General features: G+C 45.1%; 1 protein-coding gene across 7 annotated transcripts in view; it reads right to left on the bottom strand.

The window, feature by feature from the left end:
• FMNL1 (formin like 1) overlaps positions 1-25,505 on the bottom strand; it is a 113,041-nt gene that overhangs the window by 64,075 nt on the left and 23,461 nt on the right. For all 7 annotated transcript variants that reach the window (XM_083469486.1, XM_083469485.1, XM_083469492.1 and 4 more), the window contains exon 2: positions 360-443. In XM_083469486.1, coding sequence (XP_083325612.1) covers positions 360-443 — 84 coding nt within the window. The remainder of the gene's footprint in view (positions 1-359; positions 444-25,505) is intronic.

Here is a 25,505-nt window from a genome sequence, read left to right as displayed (position 1 = left end):
ACGACCCTATAGGACGCACCTCGTTTTTTGGGGGGGGGGAATGAATAAAAAAAATTATTTCCCTCCCCCAGCCGCGGCTGCCACCCCAAGCCTTGCGGACACTCGCCCGAAGCACAGGGAGCCCTTCGGAGGGCTCCCCGTGCTTGGGGCGGCAGGCTGCCGCCCCAAGCCTCGCACGCCCGGCGGGACCTCCTGCCGGGCTTGCAAGGCTTGCGGATAGCTTCCTGAAGCCTGCATTTGCCCCAAAGGACGCACACACATTTCCCCTTCATTTTTGGAGGGGGAAAAGTGTGTCCTATGGGGCGAAAAATACGGTACTTAGAAAAGAAAAGAAAAGAATGGCCACTCTGGTCTTTTACCTGGTCACAGATCAACTCCCATTTCTTTTCGTTGTCATACTGGCTCAGTAGCTTCATTTTGTCTGGCGGCAAGTTCATGGAATTCTAAAGGACAAGAAGGAAAGAAAAAAATGACTATATTACAGATGCGGTCAGTATATAAGATGCACCTTTTAACCACTCTGAAGGTTTAATAAAAGCTGCAAATAACAACTGAAGAGGGAGAATTCAGAACAGAGCTGATGATGGAAGCGAGGCAAGGCACTTATTTAACTTTTCTCCCCTCTTTCTAAAGCAATAGAGAACGCTTCAATATCGGTGTTTTTCTCAAAGGATACTGTTTGCTCATGCATCTATTCCCAAGAATTTAGACTCCCCCCCCCCCTTTTCTATACTGATTTTTTCTGGGACTCATCCCTTTTAAACAAAAAACAAACAAACTCATTTTAGTTTAAAATATGGGATTGTCACAAAGAACACTGGATACATAATATGGATAAGGCTTCTTTGAAGCACATGCTTTTATAATGTCCTATACTTATTAGGTTTTGGGAAAGAGAGCAGGACTATATAAGTAAGATGCTAACAGAACAAGTTAAGATTTTCAAAGGTGAACGTTCTTTTGAACTATATACCTATTGTATGGAAAAGTGACAGAACAGCAAAAAAAAAAAAAAAAAAGGATTCTATGCGCCTTAATGGTGGCTAAAAAACTGAGACTGATGAACTGGAAGAATAGAAAAACGATTCCCCTTAATCAATGGCTTGACAACATGACAATATTAGCAACATATGAACAGACTGCTTATAGATGCAGACTTTATTTGGATAAATATAATGATAGTTGGAATGGCTTTATACAGAATATATTCTGTTATTGATTAAAATAAATTGTATTAGGATAATAAGACTATACACATTTTTATACTAAAGTATGGAAATGTAAGTCAGCATTTTTCTTTTATTTTCATTCAGATTTTTCTTTTCACCACTTTTTTATATAAATTAAATTCTTCCAATAAAATATCTATATCTATATCTATCTATAAAGAACACAGGCAACAAAATAATGGCTAGGAAAGGTTTGGGACCTTCTGCATGAACAGGAAAATCAACACGTTACCTACAAATCAGAAGAAAAAAAGACAACAAGACGTTAAATGGGAAGCTATTGAAAGCTGAAGGGAAAAGCCACATTGCTTCCCCAAAGGGTGGCCTCGTAGCATCTTAAGATATTTATATAACAAAAATTTGCCAGAGATTGTAAACTGCTTCACCTCTCTCTCCTGCCCAATTTTTGTAAAAAATTATTCTTTATACCCCGCCCATCTGGCTGGGTTTCCCCAGCCACTCTGGGCGGCTTCCAACAAAACCCTAAAATACAATAACCTTTTAAACATTAAAAGCTTCCCTAAACAGGGCTGCCTTCAGATGTCTTCTAAAAGTTTGGTAGTTATTTTTCTCTTTGACATCTGGTGGGAGGGCGTTCCACAGCTAACAACTTTTTCTAAACCCTACTTTTATCATTCACCAGACCCTCAATGCTAAAGTTACTAGGCTGCAGCCCAGGGATTTCCCTTGCATGTTTAAAATCCACCACTAACTCAAAAGCAAATAACCTGTGGCTTCTCCCACTACAACCGCCATTCTCTACTGCATGACACATTTTTGTAGCAGGCAAAGGATGCCATCACTGAATGCAGGTGCGGGAGAAGGATGACAGGTGAGGAGGGAAATGGGAAGAAGATGGCATGATCTCTTGGTCTTCCAGATTAAAAGATACAGGGGGATCAAATATCACAACTGGAGAGAGACCTGTTGGAATGTAATGTAATGTAAAAGTAAATGTAAAAGTGCTGTTTAATATGTATAAGATATTATTGGAATGGGAGACAGGATGAGCATGTAAAATCTTCAATGACAATAGACAATAGACATTGGCTATAATATACAGTGGTGCCCCGCAAGACGAAATTAATTCGTTCCGCAATTTTTGCTGTCTAGCGAATTTTTCTTCTTGCGAAGCACGGTTTAAACGGTTTAACAAAGTCGCAAGACGTTTTCGTCTTGCGAAGCAAGCCCATAGGGGAATTCGTCTTGCGAGGCAAATCGCGAATGAAAAAACCTTTCGTCTAGCGAGTTTTTTGTCTTGCGAGGCATTCGTCTTGCGGGGCACCACTGTAGATATGGAAGCACAGGAATGATTGTGAAATACAGATATAAAATTCACAACATGCTATGGTTTAAGAGAAAACTACAGTGGTACCTCGGAAGTTGAATGGAATCCGTTCCAAAAGTCCGTTCGACTTCCAGAACATTTGGAAACTAAGGCACGGCTTCCAATTGGCTGCAGGAAGCTCCTAGAGCCAATCGGAAGTCGCAGAAGGACGCTCGGATTCCAAAGAACTTTTGCAAACCTGAACACTCACATACAGGTTTGTGGCATTCAGGAGCCAAAACATTCGATTTGCAAGGCGTTTGCGAATCAAAGTACGACTGTATATGAAAATGTTAAACAATGGTATCTAACAACAAGTAAATTGGCAAAAATGTGTAAATTGAAATCAAATAAGTGTTGGAAATGCAAAGAAGGTAAGGTAAAGGTAAAGGGACCCCTGACCATTAGGTCCAGTCGTGGCTGACTCTGGGGTTGCGGCGCTCATCTCGCTTTATTGGCCGAGGGAGCCGGCGTACAGCTTCTGGGTCATGTGGCCAGCATGACTAAGCCGCTTCTGGCAAACCAGAGCAGCACACGGAAACACCATTTACCTTCCCGCCGGAGCGGTACCTATTTATCTACTTGCACTTTGACGTTCTTTTGAACTGCTAGGTTGGCAGGAGCAGGGACCGAGCAACGGGAGCTCACCCCGTCGCAGGGATTCAAACCGCTGACCTTCTGATCAGCAAGTCCTAGGCTCTGTGTTTAACCCACAGCGCCACCTTTCTATCATATGTGGTGGTCTTGCAGTAAAGTTAAAGCTTGCTGGGAAATGATAAAGAATTGAAAAAGATGTTAAAATAACTCTTGTAAAAAACAACACACACACACAGAAGCTTTCCTTTCAGGAATTATAGGGGAAGAGCTACCCAAACTGTATAGAAATTTATTCATGTATGCAACTACAGCGGCAAGAATGTAATTTGCCCAAAAATGGAAAGAATAAGAAGTCCCGACGAAAAAAGAATGGATACAAAAACTTGTCGAGTACGCATAAATGGTGAAACTTACCAGAAAAATAAGAAATCAAGATAATAAACTTTTTAATAAAAGAATGGAAATGGTTTATTGAATATTTACAAACAAATTGTAAACAGGTAAGAACATTGGCAGGGATATTGTAGTAACCTGCAGTTTTATAGGAGTACACATTCAAAGTAGATGAATAAATGATTAAGTTATGTTAATTTGGAATATGCAGGAAATATAAAAAATAAATTCCGGGAACCGCAGAAAGAGGGGGAAGGAAGTTGAGTTTCGAAATGTTGAAATGATTGTAAAATTATTGAAATGTATAAAATTGAAAATATTTTTTTTAAAAAAAGATACAGTGGGGAACCAATACCCATGACGCAGTTTTGCAACCTTCCTAAAAACAAGCAAATCCCTCCCTTGGGATGACCCAGATCAACTACATTGTACAAAACCGAAATGCCTGACATGGGTGATACAAAAAGCCAGGATTCCCCAACAACACAAATACTCATGGGTTGCTAATGTTTCCCTTTCGCCACAACATACTGGAACAAAAGGGAACTCCCAGGCCCCTCAACTTGTTTGGATGAAATCAGTATGCATGTCAGTTGCACCAGGAAATTGCATGCACATGTGATGGAAGTGGCAAGTGCTCTTGCTCAACCAAACGCCTTCCCACTTCTCCCACAGAAAGGTTAGTGGTTAGAACTCATCTCTCGACAAGGCTGTACACAGGCTCACTGACAGCGCTGGAGACTTGTAATGCACCAGTTTTCTTTCCTCCCCCTCCAAAAAAAGAGGAAACACCAAGCTGAGGAAACATTTTCCGATCGCTCAGCAGCCAGTGACGGCATCCATGCGCAGGGGTTGAACCTTCGCCTTCGTCACGCGACACAGACTTGCTTTGAGAGGGGAGATCTCCCATTTTTAGTTTTTTATTATTCTGGCCTATTTTTTATTCCCTAGGATTGCCTGAACAGCACTGAAAAAGTACAGTAGATTCATTGAGAGCAAAGCAAAATGGCTTTGCATGATACGACATCTGTGTTCTCCCTGCAAAACCAAGGCTAAAAGATCAGAAAGCAGAGGGTTGTCGTTTTTTGTTTTGCTCTTTAGCAGGTTCTCAGAAGCTTACGGATGAAGATAAAGTCTAGTTGTTTTGTGGTTCATGCCTAAGGCCTCACAATAATATCCCTAGAGATATTTGCTATTTCCCCCGGCAAGCTAAGCAAGATAAATCCCAGTTTTAGCTTTTAAATGATGTAAATATCTAGAGTATGGCAGGTAACACATGCTAGAAGCATTTCCAAGTGAAATCTGACATTATTAAAGGATATGAACACAAATATTTTGATGGGTTGTACTCAACCAACTGCTACTCAAAGTATCCGTGCTGAAATTAATGACTATAACTAATTTATGTCCTTTAATTTCAATGGGCCTACTCCTGAGTAAAAAGTAGCTGAATGCAACCACTTGTTTCCTATGCTGAAATACAATATATGATGGTAGAAGATGACACTTTTTTCACTACTGAAGTTTTAATCAATTCAGCATTAATACCTGAGTTCAGCTGATGCTAAATATCAATATTTCTTAACATCTAATGTATCAATGCATCTATATTTGTTATTTATAGGCATTAACAAATTCTATTTTTGAGTGTATATTTTGTACTCATCTTTAATTTTTTTGTAGGTCTGATTAAAAGAAGTTACTAAATTACAAAAATAAATATGTTTGGATCAACCAGATCTCGGTAGTTGACAAATGAGATGATTGCAAATCCTTAACAGGCTTACTACAGAGTAAGCCGTATTGAACTCAAGGCTGATTACTTCTGAGTAAATGCTTAAGGCTATTCTGCAAGTTTCTCATCCCAAACCTCAGTAGCCACAATAAGGAAATGGATATGGCAGTTATTAACTGCAGTTAAGCACACATGGATAACAGAAGCAACCAAACTGAAGGAAGAATTTAAAATCTGCCGGGCAGACCCTACGACATCTCTTTTATTGCAGTGGAGCCTTTTGCACAAGTCTTTCTAACCTTTTAGCATTTAAAAGCGGCCTTGTCTGTTGGGGCCTTGAGATTTTGAGAGCCTACAGGAGCCTCATCTGGCGTACCTGTTACTATGGCAACCAGAAGAGCTGCCATATTGAAAGGGCCTGCTGGCGTTCAAGGTTACCTTGCAACCAGAAGAGCTGCCCATGTTATTACCAGCTTCACAAGGTTGTCTATCTAGCTGGTTGCAACAGGAAGACTCCTGATGCTCGCCTGAGAAAAGTCGTTCAAATCTCAGGGCTTAAAAATATGGGGTGCAGCCTCGCCCCGATCTTTCTGTAGTGTTTTTGGTTTTTTTTAACAGTGATTTAGGCTTGGAACAAGTCCAAATCCTTAAGAGGAGTCCTGTACCTTTATAGACAGAACCAAGTGGTCTTGGAAAAACACACTGCCAAACCTACATTAGCTAGAGTTACAGGAATGTGGGATCAGAGGACATTTATAGGGGAGAATCAGCGGGCTGAAGGAAGGGGCACATAACCCTTTCCACAAATGACAACTGTCAAAAGATTTTGAATAAATGGACAAGTTATAGGAATTGGATAGCATGAGGGGAAGCCAACCCAAGCATCCGAATTAGAATGAATAATCTGTGCACATGGTTAAAGATTTGGAGAGAGAACAATTTTTGGGGGGGAGGGGTTAAAGGGGAGGGAGGAAGAGGGGGAAATTAGGATAAATGAGTAGGGACAAAAGTATATACTGTTATGCATAATGAAGAGGAGAATGATTGTGATGCATGTTATTGTTAGATTTTTGACTGAATGATGTTTCTGTAAGTTATTTGACATCCCTGGATGAAAGTGTGATTATAAAGAATGGGGAAAACAACAACAACAACAACAACAACAACAATGTGTCTAGCCCTATTCTCTCTCTCCTGCCCCCTTTAAATACCACCTGCTTATTTCTGAACTGTACGACTTCTGGTCTGAAAGCCCAGCTACCGAAAAAGTCAATAAAAATTGCTTGCAAAGAATGGGGAGGAGCCGAAGATAGAGAATGTGGTTTTTTGGGGGGGACAATTTAATTTTCAGAATGTTTTTCATTTTGTGCAGCAAGCAAAGAAGACGTTTCGTAGTATCTAAATTAAAATGGTTAGCAGGTATACTTTGCAAAATACTTGGGGGGGGGGGGAGAAACCAGGTGAGAAGCATGGGGTGAAAATAAAGAATGACACATCAAACAATCAAAAAAGGGACCATTTTACAACCTCCTCCTTTCCTATATGATCTACAGATTAAAGATGGATTTCACCCACTGTGGCCAAGTGTATGAGGTCCATGTTGAATCCACAAAATTAGGAAGTGGAAGCTGCTTTTGCAGAAAGATGTCAACATATCTCAGGTTCTTATTTCCTTTAATTTGTGATTGGGGATTATCTAGCACAAGGCTCCCTTAGATCTTATTGAGCCAAGACATGAAAAATGGGAGTTCAGTCTCTTTCCCGCCCCTCAATCTGAGGTCAAAAGCAAGAAAGGGATGCAGTGGTACCTTGGTTTTCAAACACCTTGGTTCTCAAATGCCAAAAACCCGGAAGTAAGTGTTCCAGTTTTTGAACGTTTTTCAGAAGCCGAACGTCCGCTGTGGCTGTCGGCTATTGTTTCCGGGGCACCTGCACCAATCAGAAGCTGCGCCTTGGTTTTTGAACATTTCAGAAGGCAAACGAACTTCCAGAAGGGATTAAGTTTGGTGCTTTTGTTTTTGCTCTTTATTTTGTGCTTTTGTTTTTAATGCTTTTTCAGTTAATTTGTTTTTGTGACTGTGTGGAACCCACTCGAGCCACTGATTGATTGATTGATTGATTGATTCTGTGACTGCGGAAATGGATAAAAGCCCCCCCATCGAAACAATGACTATCATCAGTGCAGGTAAGAAAAAATAATAATTTTTATCATCTACAATACTGTCTTGTTTATTTTATAGTACTGTAAAGTACATTGTTTATTTCTTTCATTTTATGGATCAATGCTCTCGTACGATAGTAAAATTCATGTTAAATTGCTGTTTGAGGGGTTGTTTTTAAAAGTCTGGAACGGATGGATCCATTTTGCATTACTTTCTGTGGGAAAGTGTGCCTTGGTTTTGGAACGCTTTGGTTTTGGAATTGGCTTCCGGAACGGATTACGTTTGAGAACCCAGGTACCACTGTATGTGGAACAGAAGATAGTCTCTGCGGTCCATCTTGCCACACTGCCCCTTCCAAAATGTATCTGTCAGAGAAGATCTGTCCCAAAATTCATCCAAGTGGTATGACAAGGGGATGGGAGGGGGTGAGGAACAAGACACACGCTTCCCCCTCATTGGAACTTATAAGAGCAAATCCAGAGGGATTAAATCAGTGACTCTTTTCTTGATCGTCTACTGAATGGTCTGTGCCCTTTTGCCCACTCCAACAAATATTATCCAATATTTCCCGCCACCCTTTTCATCTTATTGTGAAAGAAGCGGATCATTGGGACTCGAATCTTGGGAGAGTTCAGAACACCCCATTTTGAGGGTTAAGCAATGAGACATAATTATTCTCAGTGAGGTTTGAGAGCACTGAGCTTGGAACAGATATCATCGAAGATTTGCTGTAATTGGCTCTGAACCCAGAGAGACTGCCCCGTATACTCTAGCTATCTCCTGAACAACAGACAGCAGCACGGTACTGGATGGTGCCATTCACAAAGAGGTGGGGTTTTCCGCTCTTCTGAGTCCACTTGAACCCCACAAATGGCTCAATCAATAAAACAGCTAGCGTTGGGGGGGGGGGACACAGCCCCCGCCTCATCCCTTGGCTTATGCAAAAGCAATTGCATCTTAAATTGTTAGTTTTGATGTCGGCGGAAGGGGCATCATAAATCGCCTGGAGGGCAGCCAAGCCAAAATTCATTATTCCTCAGAATATGGTTGTCTCCAGGTGATCAAAAGCTGCTGCAGCATCGAGTGACAGCGGTGTTAATAAGCGAACACCTGCCTTTGTCTAAAATCACGGATTCCACTCAGCATCCTTCGGAAGTTTTCCACAATAGGCCACCGTGAGACCAAACAAAAAACCACTTTGGGGAGACTTAGTAGTGTGCCTTAACTTATTTAGACAACTAATGTGGAGAGTGAAAATATCTTTGCAGCCTGTTTTCTTTTTTCTTTTCAAAAAGTATACAGTTCCACAGGAGTATTATCGCTGCCCTGATATTTGCCTCCTTCCAGGAAGATGAAATCATGCCCCCTCCACCCCCACAGAACCTTATTAAACAAACCCACCAGCGGCAAATGAAGTATGTTCAGAAACAGTTTCTTTTTCCCCAATAAATTCTGTCTGGAAGCCATCTCTTACCGAGGTGTTATTACCCTTTAGGGGTTTCCCCTTCATTGTCTTTCTTTAACAATAGTTCTCCATCAACGCTACACAGGCTTTCATCGGTTTGTATTACTTCCTCATGTTACCTCCTGATGAATGCTGCACAGCTCACATCTACTGAGCTTAAAAAAACAACCCAGGACCTATTGCCCCCCCCCCATCAGGGGTCTCTTTGATGCAAACCAGTGTTTCCCAAGCTTCGGTTTTTTTGGACTACAACTCCCATCATCCCTAGCTAAGCAAGGGATGATGGGAATTGTAGTTCAAAAACAGCTGGATACCTGGCCCACCTCTCTGATACATAGCTGTCAACCTCCCCTTTTTTTGCGGGAAATTCCCTTATTCCAGTGCCATTTCCTGCCGCTTCCCGCTGCTATCCTGGATTGTTAGATATCCCGTAGACTGTCCCCGGGACAGGTGAGGCTGCTGATCCCTTATTTTCGAGGCTGATGATCCCTTATTTTCAAATCTGAAAGTTGACAGCTATGCTCTGATGCATCTTTAGTCCCTTCGCAGCTAGTTCCCCTTGACACCAGATAAGGTAAAAGGACCCCTGGAAGGTTAGGTCTGGTCAAAGTCGACTCTGGGGTTGCGGCGCTCATCTCGCTTTCAGGCTGAGGGAGCCGGCGCTTGTCCACAGACAGCTTTTCAGGACACTGTGATGGAAACCAGAGCGCACGGAAACACTGTTTACCTTCCTGCCACAGCAGTACCTATTTATCTACTTGCACTGGCGTGCTTTCGAACTGCTAGGATGGCAGGAGCTGGGACAGAGCAACGGGAGCTCACCCCGTCGCGGGGATTTGAACCACCGACCTTCTGATAGGCAAGCCCAAGGGGCTCAGTGGTTTAGACCACAGCGCCACCAGCATCTGATAGAGATCAGGTAGGCTGGAAGGCAAGGAGGCCAAACTGTAGATGGAGTCAGAGCCAACAGCAGGTGGAGCCCACATACAGGTGGATTGGCTATAAATGAGAAGGCGGATGGGCAGAAGCTGGCTGAAGGCAGACGGAGATCGGTGGGGCAGTGCCCCACTTGCCCCAACAGAGCAGCCTCTACCTCCTTAGTGTAGGTTAATGGTTCTCTTTGTACATTGTTGCCACGCTGCCTGGAGGAGCCATCCTGGAGGCAAGGCACCTGGGTAAGAACCAAGTGGTCTGCAGCCACGGAAATTCTGTCAAAAGGAAAAGAGCACCCCAGTCTCCAATAGATCCAAATTTAGTGTGTTTATATGTGAGGAGGAGGCAATCTGGTTTCTTCTCTCCAGTTTTGGAAGCCTGTGTTCCAGATCTCAGGATTTTATAGCAGTCCTCCCCACTTCCCACTGCTTCTTAAGATGTAACACCACTGCTGCCTCAAATGGCAACACCACAATCCCTGTTGCACCTGAAATTCTCAGTTCTCTCAGGTAAGATTTGGTCAGCCGTTGTCGTGTTTAGCAAGCTCAATCCACTCATGTCCTTTCATAACTACAGTGGTACCTCAGGTTAAGAACTTAATTCGTTCTGGAGGTTCGTTCTTAACCTGAAACTGTTCTTAACCTGAAGCACCACTTTAGCTAATGGAGCTTCCTGCTGCCGCTGCTGCACGATTTCTGTTCTCATTCTGAAGCAAAGTTCTTAACCCGAGATACTATTTCTGGGTTAGTGGAGTCTGTAACCTGAAGCGTCTCTAACCTGAAGCGTCTGTAACCTGAGGTACTACTGTAATGGTTTAGAGATGACATCACATATCACCCAGATGTTACCGCAGCGTACTTTAAGTCTATCGTCGTCGTTTTATTTCTACGCCACCTTTCCACGAAAAGAACCAAGCTCAAAGCAGCTTGCAACAGAGGAAAAAGGAGTATGTCTCACAATCAACCATCGCATGGACAATTTCATTGCAACATAATAAACAGCAACCTAATGACAAATAAAACAACATGTTGTGGGGGGACACTCCGCATTTCAGTTTGCTGCTGTCATCCATCTGTCACAAGTGACAATTTTCAGTACTATAAATATAACAATATTACATACTAATATGGAGTACTGTGTCCAGTTCTGGGCACCACAGTTCAAGAAGGACACTGACAAACTGGAACGTGTCCAGAGGAGGGCAACCAAAATGGTCAAAGGCCTGGAAACGATGCCTTATGAGGAACGGCTAAGGGAGCTGGGCATGTTTAGCCTGGAGAAGAGGAGGTTAAGGGGTGATATGATAGCCATGTTCAAATATATAAAAGGATGTCACATAGAGGAGGGAGAAAAGTTGTTTTCTGCTGCTCCAGAGAAGCGGACACGGAGCAATGGATCCAAACTACAAGAAAGAAGATTCTACCTAAACATTAGGAAGAACTTCCTGACAGTAAGAGCTATTCGACAGTGGGATTTGCTGCCAAGGAGTGTGGTGGAGTCTCCTCCTTTGGAGGTCTTTAAGCAGAGGCTTGACAACCATATGTCAGGAGTGCTCTGATGGTGTTTCCTGCTTGGAAGGGGGTTGGACTCGATGGCCTCTTCCAACTCTATGATTCTATGATTCTAATACCATTACACTTCCTGGGAACAGCAAGACCAGGCACTTTGTGCAGGATGGACCACGCGGGCTTATATCTGTTTGAAGTCAACCCTTATGTATGTTTTACGTAACGGCAAGTAGAAAGTTAGCAGGAGGAGGACATGTGTAGCCTGTGCTCTTTCAGGTTTCTTGAACCTGTTTGAGTCCAGGAATGCCAAAATCCCCACTGTCAGCCACTGGCCACCTCCACAAAGTCTTTGGAAGTAGCTAGCAAAAGAATTATGCTGGTTGGAAATGTAGGACACAACTGGAAGAGCAGAGAATTCAGAAGGTATCAGACAGTAAGACAGCAGTGAGGTACCCACTTTGGCCCGGTGGGCCACACCTTTATCTAAAAAGGTAAAGGACCCCTGGACGGTGAAGTCCAGTCTAAGGCGACTATGGGGTTGCAGCACTCATCTCGCTTTCAGGCCGAGGGAGCCAGCATTTGTTCACAGACAGCTTTCCGGGTCATGTGGCCAGAAGGACTAAACCACTTCTGGCATAACGGGACACCGTGATGGAAACCAGAGTGCACAGAAACACCATTTACCTTCCTGCCACAGTGGTACCCATTTGTCTACTTGCACTGGTGTGCTTTCAAACTGCTAGGTTGGCAGGAGCTGGGACAGAGCAATGGGAGCTCACCCCGTCGCGGGGATTCAAACCGCCGACCTTCTGATCAGCAAGCCCAAGAGGCTCAGTGGTTTAGACCACAGTGCCACCCGTGTCTGTCCTCACCCCTGTAGGCCAACTCTGGCAGGTTGGCTGGGCAGGGCAACCCAACACTTGACATTATTATGATGCTACATGTTTGACAGGTGGGCTGTCAGAAGTTCCTTGCGCAGTGTTCCCCATGCACCCAACAACTTTAATACAGCCCCCCCCCCAATACATGGTATGTGAGGGGCAGCTGCTAATTGGTGCCTTTGGAGGGTTCATACTCGTTTTTTACTTTCTCCCGCTTGCAAAGAAAATGTTTTGAAGGCAGCCTTGGGGCTTCCTTCCCCTCCATGTGGCTCAGTCTGAGTTGTGGCTAATGGACTTTCATTCTTGCAAAGGGAATATCATGCTGAGATAGGGTGTGGCAGAAGGGGAGGAACAAGAACTCCACGCCAAAAGGGGGTGGGAAGTCAACAAAAACAGGAGAAAGGACAAAATTGTGTTCTGAATGTGTCTGTTTAAAATGTTGAAACTTAATCAAATACCGTATTTTTCGCTCCATAGGGGGCACCGGACAATAGGGCGCACCTAGTTTTTAGGGGGGGAAATAAAGAAAAAAAGTTATCCCCCCCAGCCCCCAGAACAAGTCCAGGAGTAGCAGCAAGATTGCGCACAACCTCGCCGCTGCTCCCAGAGCTTGCGGGGATGGGGATGGGGGAAGCCCGAGCTTCCCCTGACCCCAGCCCCCAGAACAGGCTGCTATCTGCAAGCCTTTGGAGCCCGAAGGCTCGCGGATAGCAGCCTGAAGCCCGGGGAGCACAGCGGGAGTTGGCGCTGCGCTCCCCGGGCTTCAGGCTTCAGGCTGCTATCCGCAAGCCTTTGGAGCCCGGTGGGAACTCCTGCTGTGCTCAGAAGGCTTGCGGATAGCTGCCTGAAGCCTGGAGAGTGAGAGGAGTCGGTGCGCCCCGACCCCTCTCGCTCTCCAGGCTTCAGCGAAAGCCTGCATTCGCTCCATAGGACGCACACACATTTCCCCTTCATTTTTGGAGGGGGAAAAGTGCATCCTATAGATCGAAAAATACAGTATAATCGGGGGGGGGAGAATAGCATGTTGTTGCATAGCAAACAGGGGGAGCTTGGAACGAGCTTTGGGCGTGGTGGAACAGCAAGGCAATAAAAGTTGCTTGCATCTGCTCTGCATAGCACTTTCAAGTGTTCAAAAAGCATTTCACATGCATTATCTAGTCATAGCCCTTACCACAACAACCTTGTAAATATAATTATACCCTATATTGCAGATGGAGAGCCTGAGAGATAATAGCTTGTCAAGGCCAATGAGATTCAAAGTAGGTATATAGTCCTTTCCCTCCCCCCAGCCACTAGAAAGTCAAACTCTTTCGGCTAAGGAGATTTCATCGCCTTCCACACTTTCAAATATATCTTTCAGGACTAGTAAGTTGCACTTTTAAAAAAGCAACACCAGCAGCAGGCAATATTCATAGGAAGCTGGATTCTGCCACCAATATCCCCATTTTACAGATTTTCTGGATGGAATAGCAGCCTTGGTTAACAGACCCCTTTCAGCAGAGCCACCCTAATCCCAAACTCCCTGCAGAAAAGTTGTGGGGGTTGTGTGTTGCAAGACGATCTGACAGATTTTGAAAAGCTGGTTTGCAATAAACTGATGCAGCAAGGGAACACAAGTACCTTTTTATTATTATTTTTTTGCTTTTATTGTTTTGACCCTGATGGTTTGCATTTAAAACACCTTGCACATTACTGTTTGAAATGTCCCTGGGCCGCTCTCCACCTCCATTAAGAACCTCTTTAGTACCCCTACTGCCTTCTCCCCAGAAAGGTACTTATTTAAGTCACTTGCCAACTTGAAGTCTTCTGTTAAGTGTTTTTACAATGAGCTTAATGGACTGAGCCTCTCCCTGTCGACCTTCAGTTCCCTACTGTTGGACTTGTTTACCTCCTCTTGAAACTACACTTAAAAATCACGGGAGAGGGGAGATCTCTGGTTTCTTAAAATAAAGAAAAATTGCAAAACGAAAGGGGCTTGCTCACACAGCACTGGTTTAGCAAACCCTTCAGATGTTCACCTGCTTCAATCTCATTTGTTTACATGCTCAAGGTGAAATGAATCAGGAGGTTGAAGCTAGTTGACAGCGAGAGTCCGAAAGCCCTGGCAAGATCTCTTCCATCTTGGGATAATTGAGCCTGTTCTAGTTGGGGAGTCCACAAAACCCCCTAGACCAGTCTTCCTCAACCTGGTGCCGCCCAGATGTTGTTGCACTACAAATCCCATCAGCCACAGGCAGCACAGCAAGTCAGGGATGATGGGAGTTGTAGTCCAAAACATCTGGAAAGTTGGAGAAGGCTGCCCTAGAGAAACCCAATTATCTGTGAGTCATGGGCTTTGGGACTTCAACTGGGAACGTCAGGGTCCAGAGCTGGGTGGCGCTGTGGTGTAAACCACTGAGGTTCTTGGGGTTGCAGATCAGAAGGTCGGTGGTTCGAACCCCCGTGATGGGGTGAGCTCCCATTGCTCTGTCCCAGCTCCTGCCAACCTAGCAGCTTGAAAGAACACCAGTGCAAGCACCGGTAGATAAATAGGTACCGCTGTGGCTGGAAGGTAAACAGCGTTTCTGTGCGCTCTGGTTTCCGTCACAGTGTCCTGTTGTGCCAGAAGCGCTTAGGCCATGCTGGCCCCACAATCCGGAAAGCTGTCTGTACACAAACGCCAGCTTCCTCGGCCTGAAAGCAAGATGAGCGCCGCAACCCCATAGTCCCCTTAGACTGGACTTAACCATCCAGGGGTCCAGGGCTGGGGCCCAGCTACTCTCAACAGGGCTGCCAGATCTCTGCCAAGGCTGGGCCACGAGACGGCAGTCTAAGTGAGGCCCACAGGGACCATCCTGTCAGCAAAGAGGAGTCCGTTAGACCCACTGGGCAAACCAGGAGGTAGGCTTGAGGGCAAGCCAGAAGTCAGGATCAAAGTGCAACCACAAATACAGTGGTACCTCTGGTTGCGAACGGGATTCATTCCGGAGGCATGTTCCCAACATGAAAGGAACGCAACCCATAGCATGGGTTGTGATTCGTCGCTTCTGCACATGTGCGTGACGTCATTTTGCGCGTCTGCGCAAGCGGCGAAACCCGGAAGTAACCCTTTCCGGTACTTCCGGGTTGCCGTGGGACGTAACATGAAAGAACGTAACATGAAGCGGACGTAACATGAGGTGTGCCTGTATAAGCTGGAGCTCAGGAAGACCACAAGAACTCAAAGAGGACCTTGCTGGAACAGGAAGCCACAGGCCGCAGTTCAAAGGTATACCACACAGGGGAAGTGGACTCCGAACCAGCCATCCCTGACAGAATCCCTGGAGGGATACAAAATCTAACAGAATATGATGGGAGCACATGATGGCGCATGGCTGATCAGTGGAGGAACATGGCTGTTTCTGGCATTCCGGGGTTGGAGACAGATTGACAGGGGAGGGGCAGGAGAACAGCTATCAAGAGGTTTCATCAAGCAAAGCAGATAATAATAATTATAATATTCATTAGTGCCCCTCATTCCAAGCTTCCACTCTCTACCATGGGGCTCTGCAGAAGGAAACTAAACTGCTGCAACTTCAGGTCAAACCTGGAGACCAGGAAACCCCGACAGTGGCGTTTGTGTGCACAGCAGCCTGAGTTTATTTCTTTTTTAAAAAATATTTTTTATTACATTTTCAATTTTTGTAATCACAATTGTTACCGGAAAAATCCGAGGGCTCCCTTGGACAAAACAAAGACACCAACCAGGATAACTTGGAGCAAAACAGCAGCCTGTAGGCTTGGCCTTTATTGAACTGTTGCAACAGGGTGTTCCCCTCACTTGCAAGAGAGAGGAAAGACAAAGAAAAATGGTGTGCAAGGTCTTATAAAGACTTTTGAAATTCCCATCCTGTAGCTCAAGCCCACCCCCAGAAACATCATGCATACATCACAGAAAGGAGGGGTTGAGGGAGGAGTTGTGGTGGTAACCTGAGTGTCCTGTCACCTGGCTGGTTGCTCCTTTCCCCCTCCCCATGAGTCACTTCCAGGAGACAAAGGGGAGTTGGCAGTTTCCTGCCCCCAGAGGGAAGATCTGATCATTGTCCTTTGTTTCAGTCCATGCTGAATCCACTCCCATATGCAAGTTCTTTGTGATCTTGATTGTCTTCTGTCTAGGACCATCAGGGTTGGCACAGCAACTGGGCAGGGCTCCCGTGGATGTGCTGGGATGGTGAAGGGATTATGGCTGACCAGAACCAAGCCACCCCCCTTTGATAGTCCTTGTCATATGGAGTAAAATAAAAATGGAGCAGTGCAAATCCGATGTATGGTTGATTTTTCTATGAATTTATAACAGAAGTGTGGCGTATGTGGTGTGTGAGTGTGAGTGTGTGTGAAGTTCGTACAAACTGAATGATTGGGATGGGGGGTTCCTGCTGCACAATATCCATACATACATCAATAAACTCAAACCTTGCTCTTACCCGAGCATCGCCCTCCTCCCGCCCCTCTTCCTGACTTCCATATATATTTACTTTAATCTTAGCATTTCTATAACCACTTCTTTACCTTCTATTTTATTTTTATATTTCCCCTTGTTAAATGTAAATCAGTTCCTTATACTGTCATTACAAAACATTTCAACTCAAAGCTACAAACCTTTTCAGATGTTTACAATATTCTTTCATACATAATATAAATTTGCTCCAGTCCTTTTGAAACAGTTCATCGCGCTGATTCCGGATCTTGCCCGTCAGCTTTGCTAACTCAACGTATTCCACCATATTGAGTTTATTTCTGGAGCAAATTTGTAATTTATTTAAACGACCACTGTAAACGATCACCAGCAGGGATGCAATGACACTTGTAATGCGGATTTTTTTAAATGATAATTATGGATATTTAACAGATGGATAATGGTAAAAGATGCAGCAAACTGAATCTTAAACATGGAACCCACAGAGGGAGGGAAGGAAGTCTGAAGGTTCAAACGAACCTTGTACTTTAATGTTTGAAATGGTTATGTTAAAATGTATAAAACTGTGGGGAAAACCAAGACAAATCTTATTTTAGAAAAGGGTATTTTCCAGGTGTGGATTTGCATGCAGGCAAAATGGCACCGTCTGCACCCAACAGGGAGGGAGGGTTTTCCATCGGCTTGGTGGAGCCCCAAGGTCTACGGAAGTACTGAAAATCCTCTGGGAGGGAAACCCCTAAAAGTAATGGGGGACCTTAAACTGTCCCATGAGGACTGAGCATGCTCATGTCGGAAATCAAACCTTTATCAGGAGAAACTGGCAACTCTCCCAGGCACCCGGCTTGGTCTCCTGCTGACCTCCCTGTCTGCTTTCCCGGCAAGATCCAGGCAGAGGTCGCAATAGGCGATCCTTCTCAGCATGAGAAGAGCACACCATTCTTTCCTGCCCCCCCCCCCCCAGGCAGGGGAAAGAGATAGACAGAAACGTATTTACATGCCTTTATTCCTGTCTTTGCAGCGTTACAGAAAACACGACTGCTCTCTTCAAACTCCAACAGCCGAGAGAGAAACTCCTCCTGTACTTCCTGTACAGCTCATATTACACTCTGAGCTAATTCCGGTGCCCTCTGCACTGTGAATTGACTGTCCCTCTGTTTCCCACGGAACAGTCCCAACATTCCCATTATGTTTTGCTTTCAAGCTAGCAGTAGTTCTCGGCTGCATTGCTTCAATATCGTAACAGCTCAGTGGGCCCAGGATGTTGACAGTTAGCAGGGAGGGTGAGGGAAGGCAAGGTTTAGAGTGGGAATGGGATGGAAGAAGCTGTGGCGTTTGCCTCCTAGGTGGGTCATTAGGAAAGGGTTAAATGAGTGAGAATGTGATTGGCCAGTGGGAATGCAAGGGGGGAGTAAAAGTTAGAGTGGGAGGTTTTGAAAGTCAGTTGAGGTTTGGGAGTTGAGGGAGGATTAGGTGTGGGTTGGTAGAGTTGTATTGTGAGAGGGTGAGAGGAATTGGCAGGTGGACTCAGATAGATAGTTGGGAATAACCAGTTTGGAGTTGTTAAGAACTAAGATTAAGAAACTGCCAAGAAAAATTAACTGTAACCATAAGCTTGTTCCTGCATTTAAAGAATAAACTTGATTATTTGTTAATGTTAACAACTGACTGGACTCCGTGTGTCCCTGTGAGATACGGGGTGGGGGCAGCGGAAAAAGCAATCGCAGAGGTGGCACAGGGTCAATAGACCATCAAACGTCCGGGGGCCCTGTGTGATCACCACATGGGCATGGCTGGCTGGCTCGCTGGCACACCAAACTACACCGGTGCCAGTCCCATTTGCAAACAGAACACTCTCTTCATCTCCTCCAGTGCAAGACCTCAGCGTAATTTTTTCCAATGAATCTGGGGACACTTTAAATACATACATACATACATACATACATACATACTACACGTTCAGGACACTGATGCTGCAGAGATGGCGGTGCCAGAGGGGCGGCCGCTGCCTTGACCTCAACCGCCATGTTTCCCCTTCCTCCAAGGCTTCTATCTCCTTTCTCCATGTGCCTGGGCAGCCCGAGTTGTTGGTTCTTTGGTGGTGATAGCAGGGAAGTGGTGCACAGTGGTGGGTCAGGCATGGACGGCGGAGAAGGAGGGCCGAGAGCAGCGGCGGCAGCGGCGAGGCTCGGGCAGCGAGATGCCTCCTTCCCATCGGAGCAGCCCCAATCCCTCTCCTACTTGCATGCGAGCAGGAGGGGACGGGGATCCCTCAGCTGGGAAGGGAGGCTTCCCGTTGCCTAACTGAGAGATCCCTGCCCCCTCCTGCTTGCACGCACGCTCTGATTTGCTGTTGTTTAGTTGTTTAGTCGTGTCCAACTCTTCGTGACTCCATGGACCAGAGCACGCCAGGCACTCCTGTCTTCCACTGCCTCCCACAGTTTGGTCAAACTCATGCTGGTAGCTTCGAGAACACTATCCAACCATCACAACCATCTCTCAAGAGTCTCCTCCAACACCATAATTCAAAAGCATCAATTCTTCGGCGATCAGTTTTCTTTATGGTCCAGCTCTCACTTCCATACATCACTACTGGGAGAACCATAGCTTTAACTATACAGACCTTTGTCGGCAAGGTGATGTCTCTGCTTTTTAAGATGCTGACTAGGTTTGTCATTGCTTTTCTCCCAAGAAGCAGGCGTCTCTGATAGACAGCGTGAAGCCTCCCTTCACAGCTGAGAGATTCCTGCCCCGATCCTGCTTGCACGCAAGTAGGAGTTGGGAGGCTGCTCCAATAGGCAGCATGAAGCCTCCCTTCCCAGCTTAGTTGCTGGGGTCAGGGGAGGTGGAGGCAGCCCGGAAGCCGCATCTTCGAGCCCCTGCACCACCATCATATTGGAGACTTCCGAGCAGCTCCTGAAGCCAGCCAGAGCCAAGTGCTCCGGCCTGCTGAGACTGCCGCCACTGTGTTTCCCGGGGACATTAGATGAAATCTGGGGGCATTCCGGGGATGGAATTTGTCTGGGGACGTATTCGCAAATCCGGGGACTGGTAACCCTACCTCAGTGGCCTGAGTTGAAGTGGACACATTCTCCTAGTCTAATTTCAAGCCTGGCCCCAATACCAGTGGATTTGATTTAAATCAAATCGATCTAAATCACTAGTCAGTAAGACTCATTCTTGATGGTATAATCTTCATATTTGCAACCAGATGAAGGTTTCATTTTCGGAATAATAATTTTTCAGAGTAGTTTTTACAGTTATATCAAAAATCACTGATTTCGTTATACTGTTAGAAATATATAGGCAGATAATTATGAAATTATTGTGAGGTTTAAATAAGTTAACTGTTAATATTTGGACAACTTTTCCCATGTTTGTTAACTGATGTGGTTAAACAAGTTTGTCTAAACAAACTTAGACAAAGTTTTAGCACACATGAAAAACTAAAAACAAACCCTTATTTCCTAATGAATAGCCTTTGGACTATGATGTAACTTAAACAGAAAACTATCTTTAGAAAGATTTTTCTTCCAAAAGCATTCTGTTTTAAAAAATCCAATTTAAATTAAAAAAAACTGATTTAAATTTAAAAATCCCTATTTTTATTTTTTAAAAAACCATTGATTTTTATTCACCCTGCTGTTAGATCACAATGTCCAAAATAAGGATGGAGCTATGCAGAGGCGTGGGACGCAGGTGGCGCTGTGGGTAAAGCCTCAGTGCCTAGGACTTGCCGACCACATGGTCGGCGGTTCGAATCCCCGCGGCAGGGTGAGCTCCTGTCGTTCGGTCCCAGCTCCTGACCACCTAGCAGTTCGAAAGCACCCCTAAGTGCAAGTAGATAAATAGGTACCGCTTTCTAGCGGGAAGGTAAACGGCGTTTCCGTGTGCGGCGCTGGTGCTGGCTCACCAGTGCAGCTTGGTCACGCTGGCCACGTGACCCGGAAGTGTCTCCCGACAGCGCCGGCTCCCGGCCTCTTGAGTGAGATGGGTGCACAACCCTAGAGTTGGACATGACTGGCCCGTACGGGCAGGGGTACCTTTATGCAGAGGTACAGACTGGCTCCATGATTCTTCCCACACTGTATTTTTGCACAACACAAACACACACACATCATGATTTGTGATATATTGCTAGGTCAAAAAATTCTGAAACCAGTATCGTGATATGGACGTGAAACCAGTTTTGGACGATACATCGCCCAACCCTTACACACATCACGATTCGCGATATATTGCCAGGTGAAAGATTATGAAACCGGTATCACGATATGGACTTCAAACTGGTTTTGGAAAATCTCACCTAGCCCTATTCCTTGCCTTCATCTATTCTAAAGCGTTTCCTGTGCCAGGAAAATGTGTGAGAAAAGGGATGATAAAAAGAGCTTCACTAGTGCAATTCCTCAGGGGTTTATATTTTTTTATGTTTTAACACATCCCCTGCCTCCAACATTAGTGCTGGCCTACTAATTCTCGGAGGTATTCCACTGCTCAGGGCTGACGAGCTGTAGCTGAAAGGAATCTCAATTCCTCCTCCAGATTTTGCCTGCCCTGATGTCCACAGTCCTGCAGGATCTCAGATGAACTGCAAGTGACATTTTCTTGGCTACCATCCCAGATTTCAGCCAACCCGAATTACTGATGGCGTCAGCAATCTAGATGTTGCAGTGGCATCACCAGCCTAAAGTTAACCAGCCATAGAAAACATTATCTTTCCACCCCCTGGCTTTCGTCTCCTTTCTGCTCCCTGCAGTAACAAAGTACTTTTCCTCTGCTGATACGCCCTTATCCTGCTATCGCAAGAAATCACATGCAGCACTGCATCTCTGCAGAGGGGATATTTAGGGAATCTCGCCATTATCACAGAAGTCAGGAGTCACCTTGCCCAACCTGCAGTAACAACAATTTCCTAGAGAGAGTATATTTATCAGTGGAACTTAAAACCAGGAACCGAAACTCTCTAGAAATATTTAATGGTCAAACGATGCAAAAAGCAAACATACTGGGGCCCAGTGGTAAAATCACGGCTGCTTCTCTAAACCCCAACTTCTGCTGCTGTGCCACTGACAGCCAAGATACTAAAACATCAGACATTAAAAACTTCCCTAAACAGGGCTGCCTTCAGATGTCTTCCAAACATCAGACAGTTATTTGTTTCCATGACATCTGATGGGAGGGCGTTCCACAAGGAGAGCGCCACTACTGAGAAAGCCCTCTGCCTGGTTCCCTGTAACCTCACTTCTCGCAGTGAGGGAACCGCCAGAAGGCCCTCAGAGCTGGATCTCAGTGTCCGGGCTGAATGATGGGGGTGGAGACGCTCCTTCAGGTATACTGGGCTGAGGCCCTTTAGGGCTTTCAAGGTCAGCACCAACACTTTGAATTGTGCTTGGAAACGTTTGCCACTGGGTTATCTCCAACCTTGGGACTTGGGATTTGTCTCAGTCTAAACACACAACATGGGATGCGGGTGGCGCTGTGGGTTAAATCACTGAGCCTAGGAGTTGCCGATCAGAAGGTCGCGGTTTGAATCCCCGTGACGGGTGGAGCTCCCGTTGCTCGGTCCCTGCTCCTGCCAACCTAGCAGTTCGAAAGCACGTCAAAGTGCAAGTAGATAAATAGGTACCGCTCCGGCGGGAAGGTAAACGGTGTTTCCGTGCGCTGCTCTGGTTCACCAGAAGCGGCTTAGTCATGCTGGCCACATGACCTGGAAGTTGTACGCCGGCTCCCTCGGCCAATAAAGTGAGATGAGCACTGCAACCCCAGAGTAGGACACGACTGGACCTCATGGTCAGGGGTCCCTTTACCTTTTTTAACACACCACACTTGGTTTATTCCAGGCTTACTGCTCAAGGTTTTTTGAGGGGCGGAGAGAGACAAACCACGAGTCCAAGTCTGGACATAAGATTAAGGCTTAGTTCACTTCCAGCAGCACAAGTGTGGCAGGAGGGGTGGGATGTTGAAATGAAATATAAAGCTCTAAATTCAAGCCATAAGCCCTATTAAGAGTTGTGCCACAGCTAACCGGCAAAGTAAGACTTACAGATAGAGCAGCTTTTGTGCCTCCTTGTATGTAGTGCTAGAACACGGGACAAGGAAGTTGAGCAAGGAAGTTGAGCAACACGAGACTTGGGATGCACAGAAGGTAGTGTTACTTCACAAAGCCCATAGTTAAAACTATGGTGTTTGCTACTATGGAGCCTTCCAGACAGAGGCTTAATATTACAAATGGGTTGTTCAATGCCTATTGTACTTCCAACCTTACTGTATGTTTGCGAAACATGGGCCACTTATAAACACCATCTCCAACTCCTCGAAAGATTCCATCAACGGTATCTCTGAAAAATTTTACGCATCACTTGGGAAGACAGGCAAACGAATGCCAGTGTACTGGAAGAAGCAAAGATCAGAAATGATACTTCAACATCAACTTCGTTGGAGTGGTCATGTTGTGCAGATGCCTGATTACTGTCTTCCAAAGCAACTACTCTATTCCGAACTTAAAAATGGAAAGCGTCATGCCGGTAGTCAACAAAAGTGGTTCAAAAACTCAAGGCAAATCTAAAAAAAATGTAGTATAAACACCAACAACTGGGAAACATTGGCGTGCGAGCACTCCAATTGGAGATCAGCCTTTACCAAAGGTTTCATGGGCTTTGAAGATGCTCGAACTCAGGACAAAAGGGAGAAACGCGCTAAGAGGAAGGCACGTTTGGCAAACCCGCACTGCGATCAACTCCCGCTTGTCCCCACTGTGGAACGATGTGTGGATCCAGAATTGGCCTCCACAGTCACAGAACCAATGATGGGAGAGGCCTATTGCTCTCATGTGCTGCTTAAGGGCTTCCTGTAGGCACCCAGGGCGGATGGATGCAACTCATTACTGCAAATCAAAAGGCAGAAAAAGTGCCCATTTGATTCATTGATTTAAAACCAAGTTTCCCACTGACGCTTCTCCATACATTTCTCAAACGGCGGGTGCGAATCTGCCCACTAATTAATAATTCACAACTACGCAGAGTACTCCATGCACTTCTGATTCATTCTTATAATCAGGCCTCGCATCACATAATCATATACACTGCAAAGACTCTGCATGCTTTTCGGGGGGAAATCCATTGGGGCAGCATCTTTAAAATATCCCCCTTATGGCATCTTTCTTAAGACCGGCGCCCGTGACTCTTTTCAAAGCGTAACGTCACAATCCTGTACATATTGGGTTCTTATTGAGGTTATTGGGTTGTTTTTATTTTCACAGTGGTACCTTGGTTCTCAAATTTAGACCGTTCTGTTACGTACTGAAGTTCTCACCCTGGGCCAGCAGGGGGATACTGTAGATAGTTATGCAAATAAGGGATCGAAAGTGACGTTCAGTGATTGGATAGTTTTAGAAAATTGTTACAGTTACGTTGTACTGGAGCTCTATATAAGCAGGCTGGCTGAACCCTTCAGTTCAGTTCTGTTCTGGCCTCTGAATAAACAAGAGCTGTTTGAAGAATCGCTGTCGTCTGATATGTTCACCCACAACTTAACACGTTCCACTCCTGAAATGGTTTGAAAACCAAGGTGCGACTTCCAATTGGCTACAGGAGCTTCCTGCACTCAATCGGAAGCCGCATCAGATGTTCGGCTTCCAAAAAACGTTCGCAAACCGGAACACTCACTTCCAGGTTTGCTGCGTTTGGGAGCCGATTTGTTCGGGAGCCAAGCCGTTCGGCTACCAAGGTACCACTGTATTTTGGAATGATGTCAAAGAAATGCTGATTGCAGTTTATTTTCAAAGGTGAAGAGGAAAACTCGTATCCAGAGCAGGGGCACTGAAATTTATGGCCCTAAATTAGCTGAGCTCATTCAGTGTGTCTGCTCTGAAAAGGATGAGCATTGCTTACAACACCCATGCTGGGCAGGAGGAGCGTAAATATTCGTATCTGAGAAACGATCAAACAGCTTCGTCATTTACAAAGAACAACCTCCGTTAACTCAGCATGCCTGGCAGAGAAGACGCAGATTCCATTTAGAGATTAACAGGAGGGCTAAGGCAGTCTCGCAAATAAGCCCACGAAGGTCATTAGCTGGCAATTAAAATAAACAAGTAAAAACAGTTACTAGCCATTCTGGGTGCCGCCAGAGGAGGGATGGAGAATTGCATCTCTGTGCTGGGTGCAAAGGACGGCTGGAGAATCCTATCCCTTCTTTGCCACCTTACACACTCACCTGCACTAAATCATTGGCCATCTCTGGCTACCAGGCTAGTGTGCAAATACAGTATTTACATCCGCATCACTAAATATTAGCCCAGCAAGACCTTGAATTTATATTTCCAACTGAAATCCGGTAGGGTGGGGAGGTCTCCAGTTTATTTATTTTCAAATCTGGGGGGTGGGGGTTCCCATTTTTTCTTTTTATTCTTTTGTAAATATTTTTTGTTAATTTTCAGTTACTAAAATCCAATGGCATCCACATTTTATCAGTGTCAAATTACAATTCACATATATATAAATTACAATGCCAAATGTACATGTTGTATGACTTCCTGTGCGCTGGGTTTCAGGGTGCAAAGTTTTTATTTCTTCCTGCTTCCGATGTCTTAATTCATCCAATTACCGGTACATTCAGTCCTGATCTTAATCCCTTATCACCAGCTATAGAGTTCTTGCCTTCCATTCATATCTACCCATTTAATAAATTTTATTTATTAAAGGACTTCTGTATCCTATAAATTTCCTCTGAGAGAGGTTTGTTTTCTCCATTTTTTCTACAATCTTTCTGTTCTGATCATGTCCTGGACAGAATCGCTACTTCCGCTTTTTCCCTCCTTCTTTTCCTGTGTTCCCAAGAGCTGC

This window comes from Podarcis liolepis, assembly GCF_965112155.1.
Source record: "Podarcis liolepis genome assembly, chromosome: 13".
NCBI classification, from domain to species: Eukaryota; Metazoa; Chordata; class Lepidosauria; order Squamata; family Lacertidae; genus Podarcis; species Podarcis liolepis.
The sequence above is the reverse complement of the archived record's forward strand: the minus strand, read 5'-3'. Positions and strand labels throughout refer to the sequence as shown.